Source organism: Mya arenaria, chromosome 3, assembly GCF_026914265.1.
Source record: "Mya arenaria isolate MELC-2E11 chromosome 3, ASM2691426v1".
NCBI lineage: Eukaryota > Metazoa > Mollusca > Bivalvia > Myida > Myidae > Mya > Mya arenaria.
The window spans coordinates 62,338,244-62,361,925 of record NC_069124.1 but is presented as its reverse complement, the minus strand read 5'-3'; the positions used below and the strand labels follow the sequence as shown (position 1 = coordinate 62,361,925).

The following is a 23,682-nucleotide window of genomic DNA, read 5'->3' as shown; positions in this document are numbered from 1 at the left end:
TATGTATTGTTACTGGATATAATTCATGGTGCCTGTGTTTAGTTTAAGTTCCATTCGTATTCAATCGTGTTAACCTTATATATTACAATAATGCCTAAAGTTTTAATAAGTGCGCCGAGTGATGATTTTGATACATCTTAGATAAAACTAGCGTCGTCCGCAAATAGTGTTTGTTCTAGGTCAACATTGTTTACCTTAATACCTTTAATATTCTCATTTTTCTCATTTTTATTTACTTCAATAGACAATTACTCGATGCAACAAAAGAAAAGGAATAAGAGAAAAGAGGACAGCATTGTCTGGCCCCTTTACGTATATTAAATAATTCCATTAAAGAAGTGTCAGTACTTGAAATATGTATTTTCTGTTACAGGCATTTTGTCTATTTTTGAGATTTTAAACGTTTGAGGGTATCCTTGCTATTTTTCTCTAGCTACTTGTCTGTTCACATTACAACAGCACATGCTAATAGTCATAACAGTAATATAGATTTCATGCAATAAATATATCATTCATCTACATTGTGTTATAAAGCACAGACAGGAGTTATTAAACACATTTAAATTGGACATATGGACTGTGTGAAGCAGATGTTTAGGTAAATAATTGAGAAGATATGACTATTGCTCATAATCTATGTTGTTATTTAAAGCAGTTTGAAGGCTTTGTAAAATAGAAAAGTTTAAGAGAGAACAGCTAAGCATGATACAGTTATATAAAATGAGCATACTTTTTGCACAATCAGTTTCATTCGATAAACATTACCTATTAATCAGGCTGTAAAGTAAAGTTTAACAGCAATTTGACTTCACGTAAACGGAAAAGTTAAAACAAAATGTGGTTATTTTAGAAATTCAGTTGATTTTTTACCATTTGCAGCAAAAACTATTGTGTGGTTTCAAAAGTGTACATTCTATCTAGCAAGAAGCCAAAAAAATGAAAAAAGTAAACCCTAACATCAGAACTGAAATCAAAAAATAGAAACAATAGAAAAAATGATGTCTTATTGAGCAATATCTACATTTTGGGTAAATGCTTTTGAATACAACTGTGAAATATGACTAAAACTGCAAAACAATGATATACTGGCTGTGCATACTTCCCAGAAAAGGTTACTTTTTTGTTTTGTTTTAACAATACAAAATTGTACTATAATACTCTAAACATAGACTATTGGAAATACACAATTTCAACCTACCTATTAATATCTAACCCCTGGTATACCAAAATTGCTGTTTGAAAGTCTAAAAGTGTCAAGGACAAATAGGACATCGATAGAGTGTGTAAAATAAATGAACTTTTACAACAGTTACAAATTACCATTTACAAAGCCGACATATTCTTCTTTCTCCATTTAAATTATACAATCTTCACATACCTCAATATCTATGTACGTGATATATTTCCTAATGTTTTTGTCATGTATTTGTGACATGAGTTTTGATAAATAATATTCGAAACTTTGACATCTGGTTACAGACACCAGAGGCCAGTAAAGGTAAGGACCATTACACAGCCGTTTGTAATATGCAGGATTTGTAGGGTGGTGGAGGGCACTTACAGAAAAGTTTAATTAGGCATTTCGGGGAGTCCATAGGGCACAAAACCTTGTTTAGGCAAAAAAAAATAATAATTGTTTGTTTAGGGTAACCTTCCCAAAATTTATAGGTAGGGTAGGTAGGGATTTTGTTTTTAAAATCTGTCGTAAGTTCAGAGTGTTTTCTTGCAAATGACAGTCTTTCCTACATTACTGGCATTGCCTGACTCTGTTTTATCACATAAACAATAATTCTGATTAAAATCTGCATTTATTCGCCCTTCGTAACTCTCTATTCGCTAACGAATATTTTTTTTTGCTCAGAAACGGAAAAAAATAGTTATGGTCGGCGCATTTCATGGGTAGGGTCGGGTTACCCGAAACAGACATAGTTTTTTAGGCCTTATTAGTTTATCACCCGCCTACATGAGAGATCCGCCACTCAAAAATACAATACCGACACCTTGAGCGTTTTGTATAACCGATCAGGGAATGTATATCAGTAAATACAACAACGAAATGATAAAAATATTTTCCAAGTTTTTATAAGCTAGGATATCATATCAGTTGTTTAGTATTTCTTAGGACGTAAGTAGAAGTAATTGGCAATTAGTGGAACACATGTATCATTCTTAACCGTACCGACGTTACTTGCATGGTAATTCCAAACGTAGCTTATCAGCACGTTAACTAACTGACTGCCTAAGCTAGCTTCCTGAAACAAAATAAAGCATCAATATCCGCCACTCGAAAATACAATACCGACGACTTGAGCACAAGTTCCGCTTACCATTTCTTCCTTAACATTTCTCTTTTTCTAAACTCCTTTTTTCATGTTGGCTGTCAAACTCCATATGCAACAATAAGTTAACATTTTTTGAATGATTCTTGCCTCTGATTAACAGCGAAATCATCCATATATGGCGCGCTTTTTTGACACTGGCTTGAATATCTATTGACATTAAAATATGGAAATAGCCCATAAACTCTCTATTTGATAAATTGACCCCGGAACAACCCCTGACTTACTCTGAAATGCCATTCTCTAGGGCATAAACTTTCGCATATCATTCCAATTTTTTTATCGCTTGCCGTATTAATTTTATTTCCCGATATCTTACACTGTAATTAATTGCCCCCCACCCCACCACCCCGTCCCAAAAGATAGATGACTGTGTGGTGTATTTGATGTAATTCAGGAATAAAAAATCGAAGTACAATATCAACCATGTTGTATTTTGCACAATACCAGAAATCCAAACCTTAACAAACATTCGAGGATGACAGAAACTTCCACTGAGCTAATTTGGTTTAAAACGAATAATGGGGGAAACGATACAAGCAGAAATAAGAGATAATGGTGTGTGTAAGAGAGGGAGAGTTCGGTGGCGTTTATCGATACAGAGAGTTTGGACGTCCTCTTTGGCTCAAGGAGACGATACTGTCGGATATTGTCAGTTATGGCACAGGTTGAGTGTAGCCGGGCTTTCAGGATTGTCGTCGGTGGATACTGGTTTCTCACTTCGGTGTATACAGGTAGGCAAGCTAGGAAGCTTAATAAAGTGTTAAGTACGCTTAATGATACATTACTCTTAGCTATAAATTTCCAATAATATTTTGATCTTCTTATGCACACGTTTTGAGTTTCAGTCAAAAGGAACTGTTATCGAATTTAAATAAGAGAGTTTAAAATGGTGTTTCAAAATATACAGGCTTGAATTAAGTACGCAGGAACTCATATTTTTAAAACGATAACACATAGTTCTCTCGATAGCCCAATAGAAATGAAGCAATTAAAAGTTCCCTTATAAAACACGATTTAACGAAAGATTCTATGCGTAGAGAGACACTTCTGTTTAATGCTTAATGCTGACGTAACTATTTCGTTGACACAAGCGAATGTTTTCTTTCAACTAAACCCCGACCCATGCATTTTGGGAAATGGCTTACTCTGGCAATATCGCAAAGGCTGATTTATGCAAACCAGAATCTGGTAACGGTTTTTAAATCAATCACCCATCAATGGTGTCTCAGTTTTAAGAACTAAACGCATTAACTGTTTAGTGAAATTGTAGTTTTCTTTGGTCAATCAATCTAAATTAGATAAAGTTAAAAATATTAAATAAAGGAAACAAAACTGGTAATGTGTCTAAAGGACATGAGATGCCACCACATATGGTGGTAAATAAACTTGTGTTTTGCGTTCTTTTGTGTCATAGGAACGCTCATTTTCGAGTTAAATGCTATGAATTATACGAGACTATAACTGCAAAATCATTATTCAATATTTATGAGTAACTGTTGTCTAACAGTCTGTAAAAGCAAAACCTTAGACACATTGCCGACCATTGTAAAGCTCGTATCTACTTTAGGAGGCCCATTTACATTCCAGCCTTTATTTTTTCACTATGTATTAACTGGATTATAACCTCTGACATTTTACGAAAAATATTATTATAATCTTCTTATAGTGTACATTGTTCCTTTTACTGCAGGTCGGGTACCTAAATCCGACCGGGTACCTAAATACTGACCGGTCCATTTAATGCAGAAGAAAACATAGTTATTACCAGTGAATAAACTGCAATGGTGTGTGCCCTAAGAACCAGGTTGCCGAGTATATGTTAAATACTTTGTAGTCGTATTGTCTCAAGCAGTATAACGCTTTGAAAACATCTATTGAAACGAAACATGTGCTATTTTTGTCATAAAAACTGCCAAATTGGTAGCAACTGTCGCATAGACTCATTTATTGTTCTTCAGAGATAGTAATTTGTGGGATGCTAATACAAGACGTATTTTACCCACAAGGGAGTAGGATGGAGCGACTATTTTGTACAGACTAATCAATCTTCTGTAGATCAGCGTCTAGACAGACATTTATCTGACAATAACCAAGACTTGCGACTTGCATTAAGCATACAGTCGTTCGCTTGTCTAGTAAGTGTGACCGTTTCATTTTGGAGGTTTTCCTCTCTATATTTTTGTCATCATCCAAACCCTCTGGCTTCCACTTGATTGATCGTATGCGAAACTGATCAACATTTAAATTGAATACTTGTACATATCTGGCATCGCGTTCTGACAGCTAGAAATATTGGAACATGACTTAGCAATCGTTACTGGGGATAATGGTTCGGTGTTTGTGATGTCAAAGGCCTTTGTTATCAGAATGTTTTCTGCTCGAGGGCTGGTGTTTGTATCGCTCTGGAGAAAACTCTGAACTAATCTTGAGGAGATGTGATTCATTCAATGTAAGTAATAGATGGAACTATTGCTCTCTCAGAATTGAATGATAAGGTTAATCCCTTAGCAAGATCATCGTGTGTTGAATTGTTACAGTGTTCTCATAGCAGAATGAATACACACAGCACTACATTCAAATATTCATCATGCCATTCGCATACAGATCGGTCCAATAACAAGGTGCTGTGTAAAATTTAGTTTATTAGGATAGTTGATCACGTGATGTTTATATTTGTCACTCGTGCCTACTTCAAACCAACATTATTGTACAAGTTTCAAATGCGTCGATAAGAGGTTATGTAATTTACATGTGTTTTAAGTAAGTAGAAGTTGTGCACGGCATACCATCATTGCGGCTCGTTTTGATCGTGATTGTAATAATTTATCCCGTTTTAGTCAGCAGTCAAACAGGCGCCCCGACGAACTATGTTACATGTAAATATTACAAGTGTTTCAGCTGAGGTTGTTATTTGTCAAACGAACCAATTACAGATATATTTTGTGTCACTGATCACTGATAAACAGATGGATCTCAAAATAATTGACACATTTGAATAATTTAGCCAGTATTACAAATGAATTTCATTTTAAACGGACGGGAAATGTCATGCAGATTAATATTTCTAGAAATATATGTCTGCGATGGGAAAACCTTCCAATACATATTAACATATAAATTGATTTGCAAAAGCGGTTTTCGTTCAGATTAATTTTGGGTGATGACTTCATTTACTCACAGCAGACATCCATTCACTCATCCCTCATTCCGCATGTTTCATTATAATGAACTTATTCATACGGGCCAATTACCATAGATGTTATAAGCTTATAAACGTCTGGGCTGAGTTTGTCTATCGCACAGTTTTCATAAACTTTCAAAGCGGTCTTTCAGGTGGATACGTACGGTGCAGCAATTCATTATGAACGGGAATGTCTTGGTAAAAATAACATTAGGCGAAAGATGAGTATAGAATGCAAATAACCTATGAAAGATAGTTTTAATTCTATTTGACACAAACTTTGCATTTATCGGCTCTGTGATGGGTCATTAAATCAGATTCATCGTTGAATAGCCGATCAAACATTTCAAATTCAATCATTAATGCGCTTAAGCTAACATTGAATCACTTCTTTCGTCGACTCATAAAGTACAGAAAATGAAATGTATTTATGAGTCTATCTACATCAATGCAAATCATGGCAATTTCGTCCAGTTTATGGTCCCCGGAACAGAATATAGACATCATTGGACTGTTGAGATGAATAATTTGATATTAAAGCAAGTTTCTTTTGTGCTTTTTGTACAAGTGTTTGGGATTTTTTTTTAATGAATAAGTCGGACTATTGTTCTAAAGTGCGTGTTTTGTATACACAATTATGGAATTGATATCAGTTAATACAACAGCAAAATGATAAAGAATATATGCCAAGTTATTAAAAGCTGGGATATCATATCAATTGTTTAGTATTTCTTAGGATGTAAGTAGAAGTAATTGGCAAATAGTGGAACACATGCATCATTGTTCTTAATCGTACCGACGCTACTTGCATGGTAATTCCAAACGTAGCTTATCAGCACGTAAGCTAACCAGACTGCCTTAGCTTTCTGACACAAAACAAAGCATTGTCATCACGAAATGCCTCAAAGACATCTTTGTGATTTAAAACTAACTTTCCAACAATTCTAATCCATTCACCAATACAGGAAGGTACGTGTTTTGTTAACAGCGTCCAAAACAAAATGTTTGAGGACAAGTAATTGACGGTTGATATTTCTAAATTCCTTGCTGGTGTATCAAAAAAAATATCAATAATATTAGTTTTGTGTGAAAATTCTTGGGAGATAAAACTAAGCTCCGACAAGATCTTTAATGCCATTGTGTTGACTTATGAAGCGTTTCACCCATTTGCTTGTGTGTCTGTTGGTGGCGCGGTCAGTGCTGTCCAGTGGTCGCCTTCCGGACGAGCAGGCCCTCATGCACCGCCTCTTCAACGATCAGCAATATGACAATAGCGTGAGGCCCGTCTTCAACTCCTCCGAGAACGTGGAAGTTCAGTTTGGCTTCACGCTCATACAAGTCATGGACATGGTGAGAATGTTGTATTTCTATGTTTTTTTTCACCACATTCCGATAACTGTTTATTATAAATATCGCTTTTTTGTTTGTTCTATTCATATAAAATAGAACTAAAAAACGAACTATTTAATTTTAAGATTTAAAGTATAAGGTAAAATTTAAAAAAAATGTATCATGAGTTGGTAAAAGTGTAGGCCAATTATCCTAACCTAAAACATATTGAAATAACATAAAAATAACAATAATGTATTTATATCTAGAAACAATGATTTATGTATCAAATGTAAAACTAAGTATATTATTTGATGTATTGATACTTTTTTTCAGGACGAGAAAAATCAGCTGGTTATCCTAAACGCCTGGTTGGAAATGGTAGGTTGTGAGCATTTTCTTTAGTTCGTACACTTATTAAGAATATAAGGTGTCCTAAACATAGAAAACACAACATAAACGATTTAAAATAGGGAAAATACTTAAATACCGCACATTCTAGGCATCAAACTGTTCATCCTATAATAGGTGTTTAAGACATCAAATTTTAAAAATGTCTTAAACATCAAGTTGCTTCATTACTTCAGAACACTGTAATAAACAAAAAAGGTAATGCTATTTTACATTTAACAAAGCTATCCAAATGGACTGTATGTACTCGTGGGGTTATTGCCAGGCGGTAAAATATAGTTGGTTTTGTAATTTCTGGCTTATCATGTATGGATATTGGATTTACTTTTTGTCAATCGTTGCAGAATGCTTTGGTCGTGCATAGTTATTAAGATCAACAGTAAGACGATACTGAAACAATCGTACGGTAAATGTTATGTTTTATGCTGTCAGAAACATAGGTAACAGTAGTGGTCAAGGATTTCGATTATAGATAAACCCATTTCATATTAACACAACCGATACCTTGTGCGTTATATGACTATGAAAGGGACGGTCTAACATACGCTCCAATTCAATTCGTCCGAAGTTTTTCCTGATATTGTATTGTTCTCGTATATGGAAATGTCAATAAAACATCAAACATTTTAATGTGCTGCGAATGACATAAAAAAACCTCAACGAAAAACGTTCTCTTTTACTGAGCTCGAGGAAAAAACAGCCCAATATATCCGCGCAATCCAAAGACAACATGTTTGCCATATTACAAGGAAATAATGAACTTGATATATGTCGCTCTGGTAACACTAAATGTTTCAGTAGAGGAATGATTGACACTAATCACATTCACTGGAACACATCAGTTTGCCTTAACCGAAATAATGCGTTTCCCTCTCTCATAGAATTGTTCGGAAGCATCGTGGTTATGATTGTATGTCTTGTTTGTGTAGTTTAATGAGCATTGCTGATATGCCGGGGACATCAATGTTTTATTATCGATGCTGCTCATCAAAGTTTTTTGTTCACGATAAAAAAGGCATGAATTAGTTGTGGTTGTAGTTTTAAAATGAAACTAATGGAATCACCTAAGAAAAAACTGGCAAAGATTGACAACCCTATTGTGTCTGTAACAGACACACGGATATTTTAAAGTTTGGGACAAACGTATATGGTGATTTATAACATAACTTACTGCCCAGGAGTAATATAACCCCATGCAATATTTTTCATATATAACTAGTGTAATAACTGTGCAAATTAGGTAACCACATCACAGAAAAATGTATTCATACGCGCTGTCAAAAATGTAAACAGACATTAGAAACAATGTTTCACAAAGAGAAATCATGTAGGTGTCAACAAACTGAATTCCACGATGAAACAAATGGTGAAGAAGGTTGGGCTTAATCAAAACAAAGACCTCCCTGATCACATAACGCACCCCAAACTAGCTTTCTTCTAGCCTCTTTTTAGCATCCCCCGTAAGCAAACCGCATCGCCTAAAGCGCATAACAAAGTGTTTTGAAATTAACTGTCAAGCAGCTTTAAGAAATGAAGTGCACATTATCTTTCTTTTATTTTCGTTCCTCGCAACTGTCCAGAGTTTTGAACAGAGGCCATCCACAATGATATTTGGATAAAGCAATTCATTATCAGTCACCAGAGTGTTTAACAATGATGTTTTCACAGATATTAGCACGTTTCTCTTATATACATTTCCAGGTCAACTTCGAAGGAAATGTCTCAATAGCTAGAAATTGATCTAAAACATTACGCGGACCGTACATGTTTAAGATTCTCACAATATCTTGTATAAAGCCAAGGCGCTGTTGTTCTCCGACTGAAAGGCGAACACGACGATGAATAAAAATAACTTTCGCTAAGTATTCCTCCTACAAACGACATAATTGGCCGAACATGAGCAGCTTTTTTGACCGATGTATGTTTCTAACGGTAACGCATCAAATGTTAGAAGTGCAAAGTTTACATTGACGTATTTTGGTATGGTTGAATGTCCTTTAAAGTGACAGTATTATTCAAAATCAATACAAACACATGTATAACAAATATATATTTTGAGTGATAAACCTTTAACTACTTACTAAATAACGCATTTATGGAAATATGAATTACTAATAACAAGATTGGAACCGTAAATTTATTAACTGAAAACGCAAAAATATTAAACGATTAGTGAGTGCTTATATATTTACTGTGATCTACTATCTTCTCGTAAGGCAGAAAAAAACGTGTTTTCTGCACCTTCCTTTCAAATAAAACTCGTAATTTTTATAAGAACCATTGTTTTGACATTTATTCATCCTTTTTGGTATTTTAAACAATTGTATTAATTGTTGTATATCTTATTGGGGAGTAGGAGTGCATTTTGCGTTTGCATAACTTAGGTACCAATTAGTCTAGAAAAGGATACGCTTGTTCCAGTAGTTCTGCCTTTGTTTTTGGCCTATTTACGTATAAGATGGATGCTTTTAAGCAATGTTTTTTTGGACAGAAGAACACTAGAGAATATCTGATGTAAAGAAATAGATGAAGCAATAAATAAGATTTACTGTTTAGCTGTCAATTTAAGTCCCAAGCCCCTTCCGATTAACGTTGCAGATCGTCCCATCACGTGACGGCATCTGCGTGAATCTGAAACAAACTTGCATGCTTGGTCCCCATAAATCAGAAAGAACCACGATGTAACTATGTGGTATTGCTGTGGTTTCTAAAATTATTGAGCAATTTAAAGTCAGCTGATATTTTAAATGGATTTTAAGATATTTAAAAGTAAAGTGAATATCGTATATAGGGAATGGGGGCTTCCTTAAGTAGCTCAGAATGATTATCTTTTCCACAGGAAGTTCACTTTAGCTGTAAAACTGTTCACCCAAACCACAGGAGATTACTTAAAGTTTTCATCGATTTGGCGAAGGCTTGACGAAACAAACACGAGCCTTTCAAATATTTGACTTCACAATTTTGTCAAGCTTTTAGTGAATTTCCAAGAACTGTCTTCCCGAAGCATTTCAACAATGCTTTACATTCAGTAGATGAATCGAATGGAAGGCACACATAAATTTAGACAAGTGAAGGGAATTGGTTCAAAATTCATTAAAAATGAGGACAAAAGATTATGTGACGATAAATGCATAGAATTCACAGCGAATTACGGCAGACCGACAGACAGACATACATACTATTTATTGAAGTCTCACGTTTATTCATTCGTGATATATTTACAGCTAATACATGCGTATGTAATGTATAAAACCACTTCTTAAGCGGTTTGAGAAACTTATTTGAAAAAAATATCAACTCAAGTACATGTAATAAAACTTAAAACATTTGAAAAATAAGTTAAACATGAAAATTATTGCTCATGGCATTAAACAATTAAAACATTGTTTACATATTTTACAAATATTGATATCAGAGCTTTCAACTTTAAGAAAAGTATTTGCACTATGTTTAACAAAAGTTGCGTTTGAGCTTTTCAATACACTAGAAGCAAGACTGAATGCATGTGCTTGTTTTTATTAAGGAATCAGTCATTTGAAGGGAAAACCCTGTTTAGGAGTCATATAACCTGTAAAAAATAAGTGACATTTTACTTCAAGATGATTTATTCTATCTTCAAATATATCAAAGTGGACACTAACAATGATCTAGCATCAACTATCTATAAATATCTGCAGATAAACAATGTCAGGAAATCTCGAAAGGTCTGAATACCATAAAAGTTAAACAACTCCGCCGTTGACGAAAAATCAAAAAAATCCAAGAAAATTACCCAAACCTGTAAGAAGGATAAATGTATTATTGGTCCAAGTAAAAACAAAAACATATTAGCACTACAGGCAGACAACACTCCAATAACACAATAACAACCAGATTTCTCACCTGAACGTTCGTCTAGTTTGAAAAATAAATGTTCATGTTTCCTGAAGAATACAACACAAATCTCCATACATTGATTCGGTCCACATGCTTTCACTTTAAACAATTTAATGGCAGTGTACTCGCGGCCAACAAGAAAAATGAGGTCACCAGGAAATGCATATTTTGATACAACGGAGGAGATAAATGCATTTAATAAGGATACTTTGTAAAAAATATTGAAATGCAATATTGTTTGCCTAAAAATGTAACCCTTTAAACCAAGCAGTTAGTTTAAACATGATCGACTAAATTTATATACGAAGAAGGGACACATTTATGTAAGGTACATAGAACAGCTTAAGTCACCTACATATACACTAGATACAGACAAAGCAATATATAACTAGACATAAACAAAGACACGGCTAAATACTGAGAGTTGTGTTATAATTACAGATATGGCATGACGAACGCATATCCTGGCGGAAAGAGGACTACAACGGCCTGGAGGTTGTACGTCTGCCCGCTCGACTATTATGGTTACCAGACATTGTCCTGTATAACAAGTGGGTAGCAAACACGGCTAAAATGCTGGGATTTGTACCAATAGTATGACATTATAGAAATGTATGATATAGCAGTGGATTTATTTTTGTACAGTTAGTTCAGTACAACATAATTAGTTTGCCTTTATAAACATTAACTGTTATACAGGAACATGTTTTAATCGCAATGCGCATGAACAAGGCGTGTCTTGATGAGTGACTTGGTTAAACTGACAGGTACTGGCATAGATCGTTACGTACGAGTACGTCCTGCAAACTACGAAAGTAATGCTTAATGACCATTCCGCTTAATTCTGTAAGGTCAAACAACGTATTTATTAATTGTTGACTATACATATCGTTGAAAAAAACGTGTTGAATATTGTTTTATTCGATTTATTTTAACAGTATATCCAAAACGTCTACACCAGTTATATTCTATCAATATCAATAAAACCCAAATACATAAAATAATATAATTCTGTTTTTCATTACAAAACCATTTATGTAAATATTGTGTCAACATTATAGTTTGTACAATGTATTTTTATTTTTTTTAGTGTTCTACATATGTTTGTAAACAACCCACAAACTGGGCCAGCCACTCTTTAGTCACATCTACCGCTTCACCTGATTAAACCCTTTACGGGCTGACTGTTGAGTTTTTTTTTAATAAATGAATTGAAACCCCCGAGAAATACTGCATTGTAATCGGACAAAATATAATGATTACAACAACGGTATTTACCAATAAATTTCCTTATATCTATCATTCTAAGTGCGGACGACTACACGTCTGGTTTCATGCCGATCAATGCCATGGTCCATTACGACGGTACGGTCTCCTGGGCGCCACCTGTCCGGCTGAAAAGCTCCTGCAAGGTGGATATCACCTACTTCCCATTTGACCATCAGGTAAGTTATTTGGCATAAAGATAAAGATTTGAGTGTATTCGGTTTCAATGTCAGCAATCTTCCTAGCAAAACGTGTTATAAACAATTAATCAATTGCACTCTTAGCTTAACTGTTCATGATGGTGAATGGATAAACAATAACATAAATCATCCTCGGACATAAATACAAACCAAGCAGGGCTAAAACATGATTTATTTGAAAACAACCAATCAAAGGAACAATTAAAGGCTCTTTACAATATATGTTACGACAGTTTTTAATACTGCTTATCACATGTATTTAACTAGCTACCGATATACAAATACCTACAAAACAACATTTATTTTCATCATGCAGGTGTGTAAGTTGAAGTTTGGCAGCTGGACCTACGACAAGGCTCAGGTGGATATGGTGAACAAAACTGGAGATGTGGAAGTGTCTGCGTATGTCACGAACGGCGAGTGGATGCTTTCCCGTTACCGCATCGTCCGTAACGAGGTTGTCTACCCCATCAGCCCCGCCATCTACCCAGACGTCACCGGTAAACAATATATCAGAAGTTTTATTATATAGGGTATACTATTTGTGGTACTGTCTAAGCAACTATAACTGGTGCGTAAATCCATAAAACATAATTCTGGAGTAACACAGAAATAGCATAGCGAAAGCAACAAATGAAAACAAAAATATTATGCATTTTTATCACAAAAATATTTTTTAACTTCTTTGAATATACTTATTTTCGCCCTTCTTTAAAGAAAACAACTATTTGATGGCCTATCAGAAAGTAAAAACTTCACCATGTGATAAACGACGGTAAATGCATTGGATGAATTAAATCCTTCTATTTTCGAACTAAGTATAGAACAGTTTCAATTCATTCTTAAACTGTTTGAATTACACCAGTTTTGCACTAACCGCCAACTTAGTGCAAAAAAGTGCGGAATCGGAATTTTCACTATTTAGTTTTTTTGTTTCTCCTGAAAAGTACTGTTTTTGCATTTACTGGTTTTTCACTCGGTGCAATCGAGGGAAATTATTAAGGGAAAATTGTTCGCATATATATTATAATACTTTAAAAAAGCAGATGGTCCCTAATTGTGTCCAGCCAGTTTAATGAATGTAATAAATACCTTTACCTGAACATTTCAGTAATTTTGACGATACAGCGGCGAATCCTCTATTACGTTTTGAATATCCTGTTCCCATGTTTCTGGCTAAATATCCTCAGTGTCCTCACATTCTGTCTGCCTCCGGACGCAGGGGAGAAAATCACCCTCAGGTACTTATAATCAATTAAATGTGTGCACATATCTTGTCAAAAAGTAGTTACCTACATGTAACATCTATCTACATGAAGATGATGATCAAGATTTGTTTATTAAATGTAAAATTGGTTTATCGACATGTAATTTCCCACCACAATACAGATTACTAACTTTACGATAACGACCGATGATGACTTCCTAATTCGCAGTTCATTTTATACTTAATAATTTCAAATGTTTCGTCAAAGAATAACGACTTTACATGACATGTTTTCCCGTTCCAGCATCACGGTTCTGTTGTCCTACTCCGTGTTCATGCTGCTGGTAGCCGAGTCCATGCCGCCAACGTCCGAGTTTGTCCCACTCATAGGTGAGGCTTACTGGGCCTGTCCCTGTAATTTCTATTGCTACAACTATGTGATACGATGTATGCTTGAACCACACTGTTAGGGTATAATATAAATCGTTATCTGTCGATGCAAGCAGCAAGAATTTGTACGTCTTGAATTATATTCCAACATTTAGTTCCCTTCAATGAAGTTGCATATCTTTGCACCAAGCCACAACACAATCGTTGTTTAATAGAACAAGTAAAATGCGTATGTCAATGCGATTGACAGAGACTGTTTTGTTCAACTTTGAAACGCTTCCTACGGAATATCTAAATGAAGGTGATTTGGCCTTATAATTAGGTTCTTGATTATGTGACTAATAGTTTTGACATACGTGTTAACCATGTCATGGTCACTCGACCGCAAAACTCAAGACGTCATGTTTATTCGTCCAATAAACTGACGACACATTGCGCATATTAACAATGTCATGTTCATTCGTCCAATAAACTGACGTTACATTGCGAATATTCAGCATGTCATGTTCACTCGTCCCCAAAACTCAGACCATATTGCGCATATTGACCATGTCGTGTTTACTCGTCCGCGAAACTAACGACATACTGCACATATTAACCATGCCATATTCACTCGTCCCCCAAACTCAGACCATATTGCGCATATTGACCATGCCATGCTCACTCTTCCCCCAAACTCATACCATATTGCGCATATTGACCATGTCATGCTCACTCGTCCCCCAATCTCAAACCATATTGCGCATATTAACCATGTCATATTCACTCGTCCCCCAAACTCAGACCATATTGCGCATATTAACCATGTCATGTTTACTCGTCCGCGAAACTCACGACATACTGCACATATTAACCATGCCATCTTCACTCGTCCCCAAACTCATACCAGATTGCGCATATTGACCATGCCATGTTCACTCTCCCCCCAAACTCAGACCATATTGCGCATATTGACCATGTCATGCTCACTCGTCCCCCAATCTCAAACCATATTGCGCATATTAACCATGCCATGTTCAGTCGTCCCCCAAACTCAGACCATATTGCGCATATTGACCATGCCATGTTCAGTCGTCCCCCAAACTCAGACCATATTGCGCATATTGACCATGCCATGTTCACTCGTCCCCCAAACTCAGACCATATTGCGCATATTGACCATGCCATGTTCACTCTTCCCCCGAACTCAGACCATATTGCACATATTAACCATGCCATGTTCACTCGCCCCCCCAAACTCAGACCATATTGAACATATCAACCATGCAATGTTCACTCGTCCGCAAAACTCACGACATACTGCACATATTGACCATGCCATGTTCACTCGTCCCCCAAACTCAGACCATATTGCGCATATTGACCATGCCATGTTCACTCTTCCCCCAAACTCAGACCATATTGCGCATATTGACCAAGTCATGTTCACTCGTCTGCAAAACTTACGACATATTTCGCATTTTAACCATGTCGTGTTTACTCGTTCGTGAAACTCACGACATACTGCACATATTAACCATGCAATGTTCACTCGTCCGCAAACCTCACGATATATTGCGCATATACACCATGACATTTTCACTCGTCCACGACATAATGCGCATAATTCCATTTTCTCCTTTTTGCACACATTAATGACTAATATTATGACACATGGGCGTTATCTGTGGCATATACACAAGGAAATAGTGCCGTATTTTCCATCACTGTCAACGTTGGAATATAATTGTCAGACGTCAGAATAAAGACAATTCATAGAGTGTGTTTATACTTAACAAAACATAGTAGCGTTTAAATACAACAGACCAAACTTACGTAAATAAAAGGTTATAGCTTAATGCTATTTAGAGTCATACACTGTGAATTTTATGTCGAATATGTTTTGCAGTCCGTGAGTTATTTGTTGATTTTATGTGCCTCTGCTAAATAAATATTTTATCGATCGGATGAATTGTTTTGTCATTTATTAAGTCTGCCAAAAGGAAGCCCTGACACTATACGTTCCAGGGTTTCGCGTTTAGTTCTAAGCAAAAAATGAAGTCAGAAAGCAGACAACCTGAAAAATCGCGTGTTGATCAACGTTCAACAGAAAAGCTTTTTAAAACTGCTCAAGGCTTTTTGGAACTGGCTTTTTGTAAATGTTACAACCTAGACCAGGACACCTAACACATTGTTCAGTCATAATGCTTCAACGTCTTGGCACTGAAGTCTCACCCAGGAGTAAAATACTGTGTTCTCATTAAATAAAGAGATGTATGTTAATGGCTTTTCTTAATTGAATAATAATGTTTTTAAAAATATCACTTTTGCTTCTGAAACCAAATCAAATACCAGCGTAGACCACCAGCTTAATTTTAGAAACACGAACAGTAATTTAAACGGAATTACTTTCTTAGCGACACATAATATATTTCTAATATTTCACTTTCAGGTATCTACTTGACGGTGTCGATGGCAGTAGCAAGCGTCTCTGTTATACTGACTGTGGTTGTTCTAAAGCTCCATCACTGTTCTCCGAACCAGCAGAAGATTCCGGGCTGGGTTCGCCATTTTGTCCTCGGCCATCTTGCCAAGATCGTCAGGTGCGCATGCGTCAAAGTGCCATGCAAACGAAGGGCAACTATAAAAAAACAGATTCGTGAAAAAGAAAATGAGGAGGAATTAAGGGAATTACAAACAAAACTACTTAACCAAATGGATACCCAGGCTTCGAGAGGTTCCTCATGTAGCAGTAGTAAATTTGCCATCGAGAATGGAACAAAGACAAGAATTGGGAGACTTCCACACTCATCGAAAACTGATCTCAACGGAAGTAAAGTGAACATGAACTCCCGGGATATCAGTGTGTCAAACAGGAGCTCTCTTCTTGAGGAAGACCTCACTTCGAACTTGAAAAGGGAAGGCTCCCTCGCTACAATGGAAGAGATTCTGAGATGCTTGAAGGTTTTGGTGGTGAAAAGCGACGCCGAAGATGCTGAAACGGAAGTCGTTGATGAGTGGAAACAGGTGGCGCTTGTCGTCGACCGACTATTCTTTTGGATGTTCATGTTTATCACAATCGTTTCTTCCATTATCATTCTTGTTATTGTGCCTTCCTTTAAATTTATTTCCGATGATGGTCTTTGATTAACATATGTGTGATGAATGTTTGTCTACGCAATAACAATATTTACATACTCACACTTATCAATAAATAAAGTATGTGAGCGTTAACATAGAAAATGCATAATGTAAAATGCAATAGTCCCCGATTCGGAGACCTTTTACATACATACACATGTCATACACATGTCGTATAGATCAAGTATGCATGTTGAATTTTTTCATAAATATATTTTCTTTCCTGACAGACTGATGACTTGTCTTCCTGGTCGATAAATACTCCTTCTTCTACAGAGAATAAATACTATATATATATATATATATTAATAGTTGTGCAAACCTGTATCCGTTTCAGATTGAAAACATGTTTAAAATATATTTATGACTTGGCTTGTTTCTGTAGTTTTCACATAAGTATTATTACTTGGGATACCCCCACTGGAATAAAAACCAACAACACTTACATTAGGAACACTAACAATAGGTGCCACTTGGGTGATGAACATTTTATGATACCTTCACTTCTTTTCTGAAGAAACCGTTTACAAAAGGGAGAATTAACAAAGAGGGTTACCATGGTCCTCAATCGATCACCAGTGAAAATGGTTAATACCTTTTGGAAAAAAATCTGAATTTTGTTATATACATCTTGTACACGAAGCCGTGTCTGCTTTGAGGATGTTTTTGGTTTATCAGGTTACGTCCGCTTAATTGACGGGGTGCTCAATCAAGCATCTTCACAATAAGAGGATATCCAAAAAGATGTGGCTAACATTAACCAAGAGACAATTATGAATTTGTTTGCAAAAGTACTATGCAATTTAAATAATATAATAATATAAATAAGAAAGTGAGTATAAAGGCCACAATCGAAATACGTTTGAAAAACTGTGTACAGAAATACATATTTCATTGTTGTAGTTTCCAAATTAAGAAAGTAGGTCAATAGGTCAATGTGTTTGCGAAATTGTTCATATGGCTGTTGATTGATGAAACTTCGAAAAAAAAATAAAGATCAATATATTCTATAGTCTAGAATTACTTAAAATTTTATTTGCGAAATTGTACACACCCTGCAATACATGATATAAATTTTCATGCATTTCAATGAAGCTACAATAATGCGTATTACAATTCTGACAATTGGTTTCAGAGGAAGTTGTCTGTATAGTCAGATAGGGGAAAGGCAACGCATTTGGGCTTATAGCTTCTCGGCAGATCAGGTCTGTTTGGCACTGTTGATCTGGCTGAATTCATTTGTTTTGCCGGTGTATCATGTCGTTTAGTCGAGATGGGAGTTGATGCGTGTATATTAATCATTTTAGTTTATGCATGGTATTAATTCTGCAATTATTAATCAACAATACTGTTATGATCTTGATAAACTTGTTAAAACTCCACTGACCTTCTTTTTCGCCGACTGTAACAATGTGACAACTCCAACATTTATTAATAAAGATATGTTGATGCATTTGTGGTGTGTTTATGTTAGATTGTGTGTGCCCCGTCTGAAGTGTCTGTTCGTCCTAGCATTCGATAATGTGCCTCTAAACTGGGTCTTTGTTAAATTGCTGCCGTCGGGTCTGTCCTTGTAGTTTCCATTGCATATAATTATTATGTTTTAGCAGCTTTCATTAAGAGATACTCAATGGTCATTTCTGCAAACATTTTGGCTATCGGAGAAGCGTGAAAACAATCCTGTCCGTTGCTACAACAACCTGTGTTATGCACTGAATAACTTTGTTGTAGCTTAAGCAGGCCCACCCAAACATGATTACTGATACGTTTCATCAAGATTGACTTAGCGTTGTCAGAGAAGATGTATAAGAATATAGTTGATGGATAACTGCTGAGTTTTAAACCTGTTTAGGAATTTCAGATGGCTATCCGTGTTAGTTTCAATCGACCGTGACAAACTCCAACCAATTAGTTTGGTTAAAATTTATGCCACTAGCCCTTTTTTCTTTATTTTCCATTGCTATAAACATGAATAGGATATTTTTGTTTTACTTGATAAATCGTTGGTTCTTATATTCACTTTGTGTGAAATGAATTAAGTTTAATATAAACAGATGTACACACAGTTTAATGTATTTTATTTTTACCTTTTTGTATATGTTATTTATTTAAAACTTTAAAGAAACGGGTTATTTTCTTCACCGGGTCGTCAACCTTAAGCAGACAGTCGTTTTAACCGACAGCTGAATGTGGCCCGTCTTAACCGACACACTAAACCAGTGTGTGTATACCTGGTGATAAATTGCGTCATAAATGCTACGTCGGAAGGCAATATTTTGATTTGAAAAAAGACTTTAAACAAAGATAACTTCACTATTTCTTCACCATTTTAAATGAAACATAGCGCAGTCTACGCTGCTTACGGAGCCCCACCTTTACCAGAATTTTATTGCGAGTTTAGTTTCTTAAAACACTTCGACAAACTTTTTCAGAATACGGCCGTCTGACGGAGCACTGTCAAAACATTATTTTGAAAACAGGTTTGTCAAAGTGTTTGATGAAACTATGACCTCATCAAATTTCGGAAATGATGCAAATGCGGGGCTCTTTAAGCGGCATAGACTGCCCTTTGTTTCATTTAAAATAGTGTTGTAAATGAAAAGTTATCTTTGATTTAAGTCTTCATTTTAAGCAAAGTTTTGCCTTCCGACGTAGCATATATGACGTAATTTATCACGTGGTATACACACACTGTAAACCGTCAGCCGACTTTTAGCCGTCTAAACCGTCAACAAAAAGCCGTCTAAATCCACATTGGACTTGAAACCATAATGACAGTGGATATAGGGTCATTAACAATACTCTAAGTAATTTCGCTGATTTTACATCGCATCAAGGCATATAACTGTACCAATTACATATCAAAAGAACAGAAAGTTATCCACATGTATCGTGTTATATTATTAACATATAATTGTAAATATGTGTACTTACATAATTGATAATAAAGTGAGTTTAATTGAGTTCATAAAGCGAAGTGCATTGCCTTATGGTGTATCAGCCACCTGCATGGAAGATCCGCTACTAAAAAATACAATATCGAAAGTGTTAGAAAATCATTATTTCCGATTACACGTCAACTCTTTCTAAATACCTTAGTTAAATGTGTTGTTTTGTTGACATTGACCGTTAAAATCCGCTGGTATCAATAAGTATACAAATTATCGATATTTGTTATTGTTGCATACCACGATAGTCAATAACAAAATAGTTGGATTCATTATAACAAGTATCTTTTCATAAAGTACTCATACACGGATATTATTGAGAAACCCGGATTTATTGCTGCCGAATTTCCTTACAGTCCTGGTCTGTTATAGTCTTGTGTAAAATTTAAATAGTAGGGCAATCATTGGGTCAGTAGTTGTTGCTTTCTTTATCGGCTTGGACATCTTTATTTGGCATTGAATTATGGAAAAGTCCTTAAACATTTATTAAATATATTGTCACAGGTACACCTTTAGACTTACTCTTAAATATTTTTTTAAATTATCTAGTTGTATTGTTTTTGCATATCATATATTGACGCAAGTTGTGCCTTAAATAAACTTATTTTTTACTTTCTACCTGATATTTACTACCATTCCTGTCATAAACTGCTGCTATTATATACACCCCACTCGGAAATATAACTGTAATGCATTGCTTTAATGTTATATTAGAATTTAAATATTATTAAAATAAGAACCATGTTGTATTCCTCACATTTATCAGAGACCTGTAGCTTAGTAAACATTCAGGGATGGCAGAAACCTCCATTGAGCTTATTTGAAAGAAATGAATCATGGGGGATACAATACGAGCAGAAAGAAGAGATAATGCTGTGAGTGTGTAAGACAGTTTGGTGGGGTTTATCGATATAGAGTGTTTAGACGTTCTCTTGGGTTTGAACAGACGCTATTGTCGGATATGGCACACGCAGAGTGTAGCCGGGCTTTTAGGATTGTCGTCGGCGGATACTGGTTTCTCACTTCGGTGTATACAGGTAGGCAAGCTAGGATATGAAGCCTTAAATTGTTATGAAAGCATAATTATATATAACTGAGTTACAGTCAAAACGAATAATCAAAAATGTTTTTGAATTCAAACAGGACAGTTTAAAGTGGTGCTTCCAAATATGTTTGCTAGAATAAAGTGCTCTGGCACAGATATTCTGAAAAGGATGACACATGGTTTTATGAACAGTCCAAAGGAGATTCAGTGTCTTAGACTTTAAAAACAGTTAAAAGTATCTTTATAAAACACGATTTAGCGGAAAATAACTTTGCGTACAAAGACAATTTTGTTATTTAATGCCAATTTCTTATGTAATTACTTCGTTGACAGAGAGGAGCTAGACACTATTTAATGGAAGATAACTATGCATACAGAGACACTTTTGTTGTTTAATGCCAACTTCTTCCTTGACAGAGCGGAGCTAGACCCAAACTAATGTATTTGAGAAAATGGAATAATCTGGCAAAATCACAAAGGCTGATTTGAGAAACAGAACCTAGTAACTGTTTCTTAATCAATCACCGATCATCGGTTATATTTTCTTGAGAATTTACTGTTTAGTGAAATCCTAATTTTCTTTAACCAAATCAATATAAATTTAATACAGAATGAAATGTATTAAACAAGGGAAATGTTTTCAAATGGCATTGGGTGCTACCACATTTTTGTCAGAAGAACGCACATGTTTAAGTAAGTTATACCAGACCATAATTTGAAAGTCATGTTTTAGCAAGTCAAGACGCATGAGTAACCTTTGTCCTAAAGCATAAATAAGCAAACCCTTAGGTTCATTATCTAGATTAATAAAAGTGCTTTAGGAGACCCACTAACATTCCAGCTTTATTTCTTCGCTATGTGCTTTACTATAATTCCTGACATATTTTGACAATTACTATATATAAGGATCATTTTCTAACGGTGTACATATTTCCTTTACTGGTCGAGTACCTAAATTCGGACTGTACCTAAATACCGAATGGTACCCGATCCCTTTTTGAGTGATTCTGTCTTCTCCAAACAGTATTCCAAAATTTCAACGAGAGAGTAGCAAGCATAATTAAATCTCTTCAAACATCCATATTGCATGATTGCTATTTAAAAGTATTGACAGTTTGTTTAAATTTCCAGAGATATTAATATACGTCAAACGGCAATGTGCCATCATTAGGTATATTCGCAAATGTGTGCACACGGCGCTATTTTGACATTGTATTTGGATCATGCCGGCCGTCAAATTTTAGTTTGAATCTTATTTTGAATGATTTTTCATTAAAAAACCCCAAAACAAATGCATATAGTAGAGTATTATTTAAAGATAATTAAATGCTCTGGAAAGGAAAAGTTTTTTTTTTATAAAATTAAGTTTTGAATACATGTTTTCCGACTAGATGTATTGACTTTCCGAGGTTCTAGCGATTGTCGATTCCAATTTATTAAGAAAATGCAAATTAAGAAAAAAAGTATAAAAAAGTAATAGAATTTAGGTTCTCGACGAAAACGTATGGATAAACAGAAGACACAAGCTTTTGCAGTGTATGTTTAAGCCATGGCCACTACGTTTCAATCACTTGATGGCAGGTCAAGTAAACTGACAAGTGCACAACGACCGACGATAAACAATTATTTAAAGTTTCATGACGCTAGGTAAAATACCTTTTCCTATACGTGCGACACAATCCTTTACATGTCAGTTTGAATAAAGTCAAAAAGCACACACCCGTCTTCATGCGATAACAAGTTAAGCCCTCCTGTTAAAATCACACACTTGACGAAGTCATTAAAACATTTCATTTATATTATACAGTAACTGAAGCAAATTGTTCGCTTTCATATTTGGCACTTGATGTTATACGCCAGAATTATGGCTCTTCACGTGTTGACATCTTCTGTCGCGCGTATCGATATAATGTTTGGTCTAAGTTTCGTGATATGTGTTCGGCATAGGATATGTGTATTATGTGAGAATTTGCTCGACCTTTCATGCAGAAAATTCATAGTTAATTCCATTTAGTTAGGAAAAAATAAACTGCAATGGATTATGCTCAAAGAACCAGCTTACAGGGTATATGCTAATATACTTAGTAGTTGTATTGTCTCAAGCGGTGGAAAGTATCTACCAAAACAAAACATTTGTCATTAAAACTGCCAAATTGGTTGCAACTGTCACATAGACTCATTTATTGTCTTCAGAGATAAAAAATCTTGGGATCCTAATACAGGATGTATTTTACCCACAAAGTAGTAAGATGGGGCGACTATTTTGTACAGATTAATCAATCTTCTGTAGATCAGCGTCTAGACAGACATTTATCTGACACAATATCCAAGACTTGCGACTTGCATTAAGCATACAGTCGTTTGCTT

General features: G+C 35.3%; 1 protein-coding gene across 2 annotated transcripts; it reads left to right on the top strand.

The window, feature by feature from the left end:
* The first annotated feature begins 5,897 nt into the window (after positions 1-5,897).
* On the top strand, positions 5,898-18,565 carry LOC128228727 (neuronal acetylcholine receptor subunit alpha-2-like). Of its 2 annotated transcripts, XM_052940201.1 has the most exons (9): positions 5,898-6,492; positions 6,722-6,873; positions 7,189-7,233; positions 11,581-11,690; positions 12,449-12,584; positions 12,922-13,105; positions 13,717-13,846; positions 14,117-14,202; positions 16,634-18,565. In XM_052940201.1, exons 2-9 carry the CDS (start codon positions 6,760-6,762, stop codon positions 17,326-17,328), a joined length of 1,500 nt encoding a protein of 499 aa, XP_052796161.1. In that variant the 5' UTR covers positions 5,898-6,492; positions 6,722-6,759; the 3' UTR covers positions 17,329-18,565. The 2 variants fall into 2 exon arrangements, with proteins under 2 accessions (XP_052796161.1, XP_052796160.1); XM_052940200.1 differs by having other exon boundaries at positions 5,898-6,873.
* Positions 18,566-23,682: the final 5,117 nt, after the last annotated feature.

Bases quoted from the DNA above. Each gene is read 5' to 3' on its own strand.
- LOC128228727 (XM_052940200.1), top strand. From the start codon at position 6,673: ATGAAGCGTTTCACCCATTTGCTTGTGTGTCTGTTGGTGGCGCGGTCA. The intron at 6,874-7,188 runs GTGAGAATGTTG...ACTTTTTTTCAG, and splicing joins TCATACAAGTCATGGACATG to GACGAGAAAAATCAGCTGGT. The intron at 7,234-11,580 runs GTAGGTTGTGAG...TTATAATTACAG, and splicing joins TAAACGCCTGGTTGGAAATG to ATATGGCATGACGAACGCAT.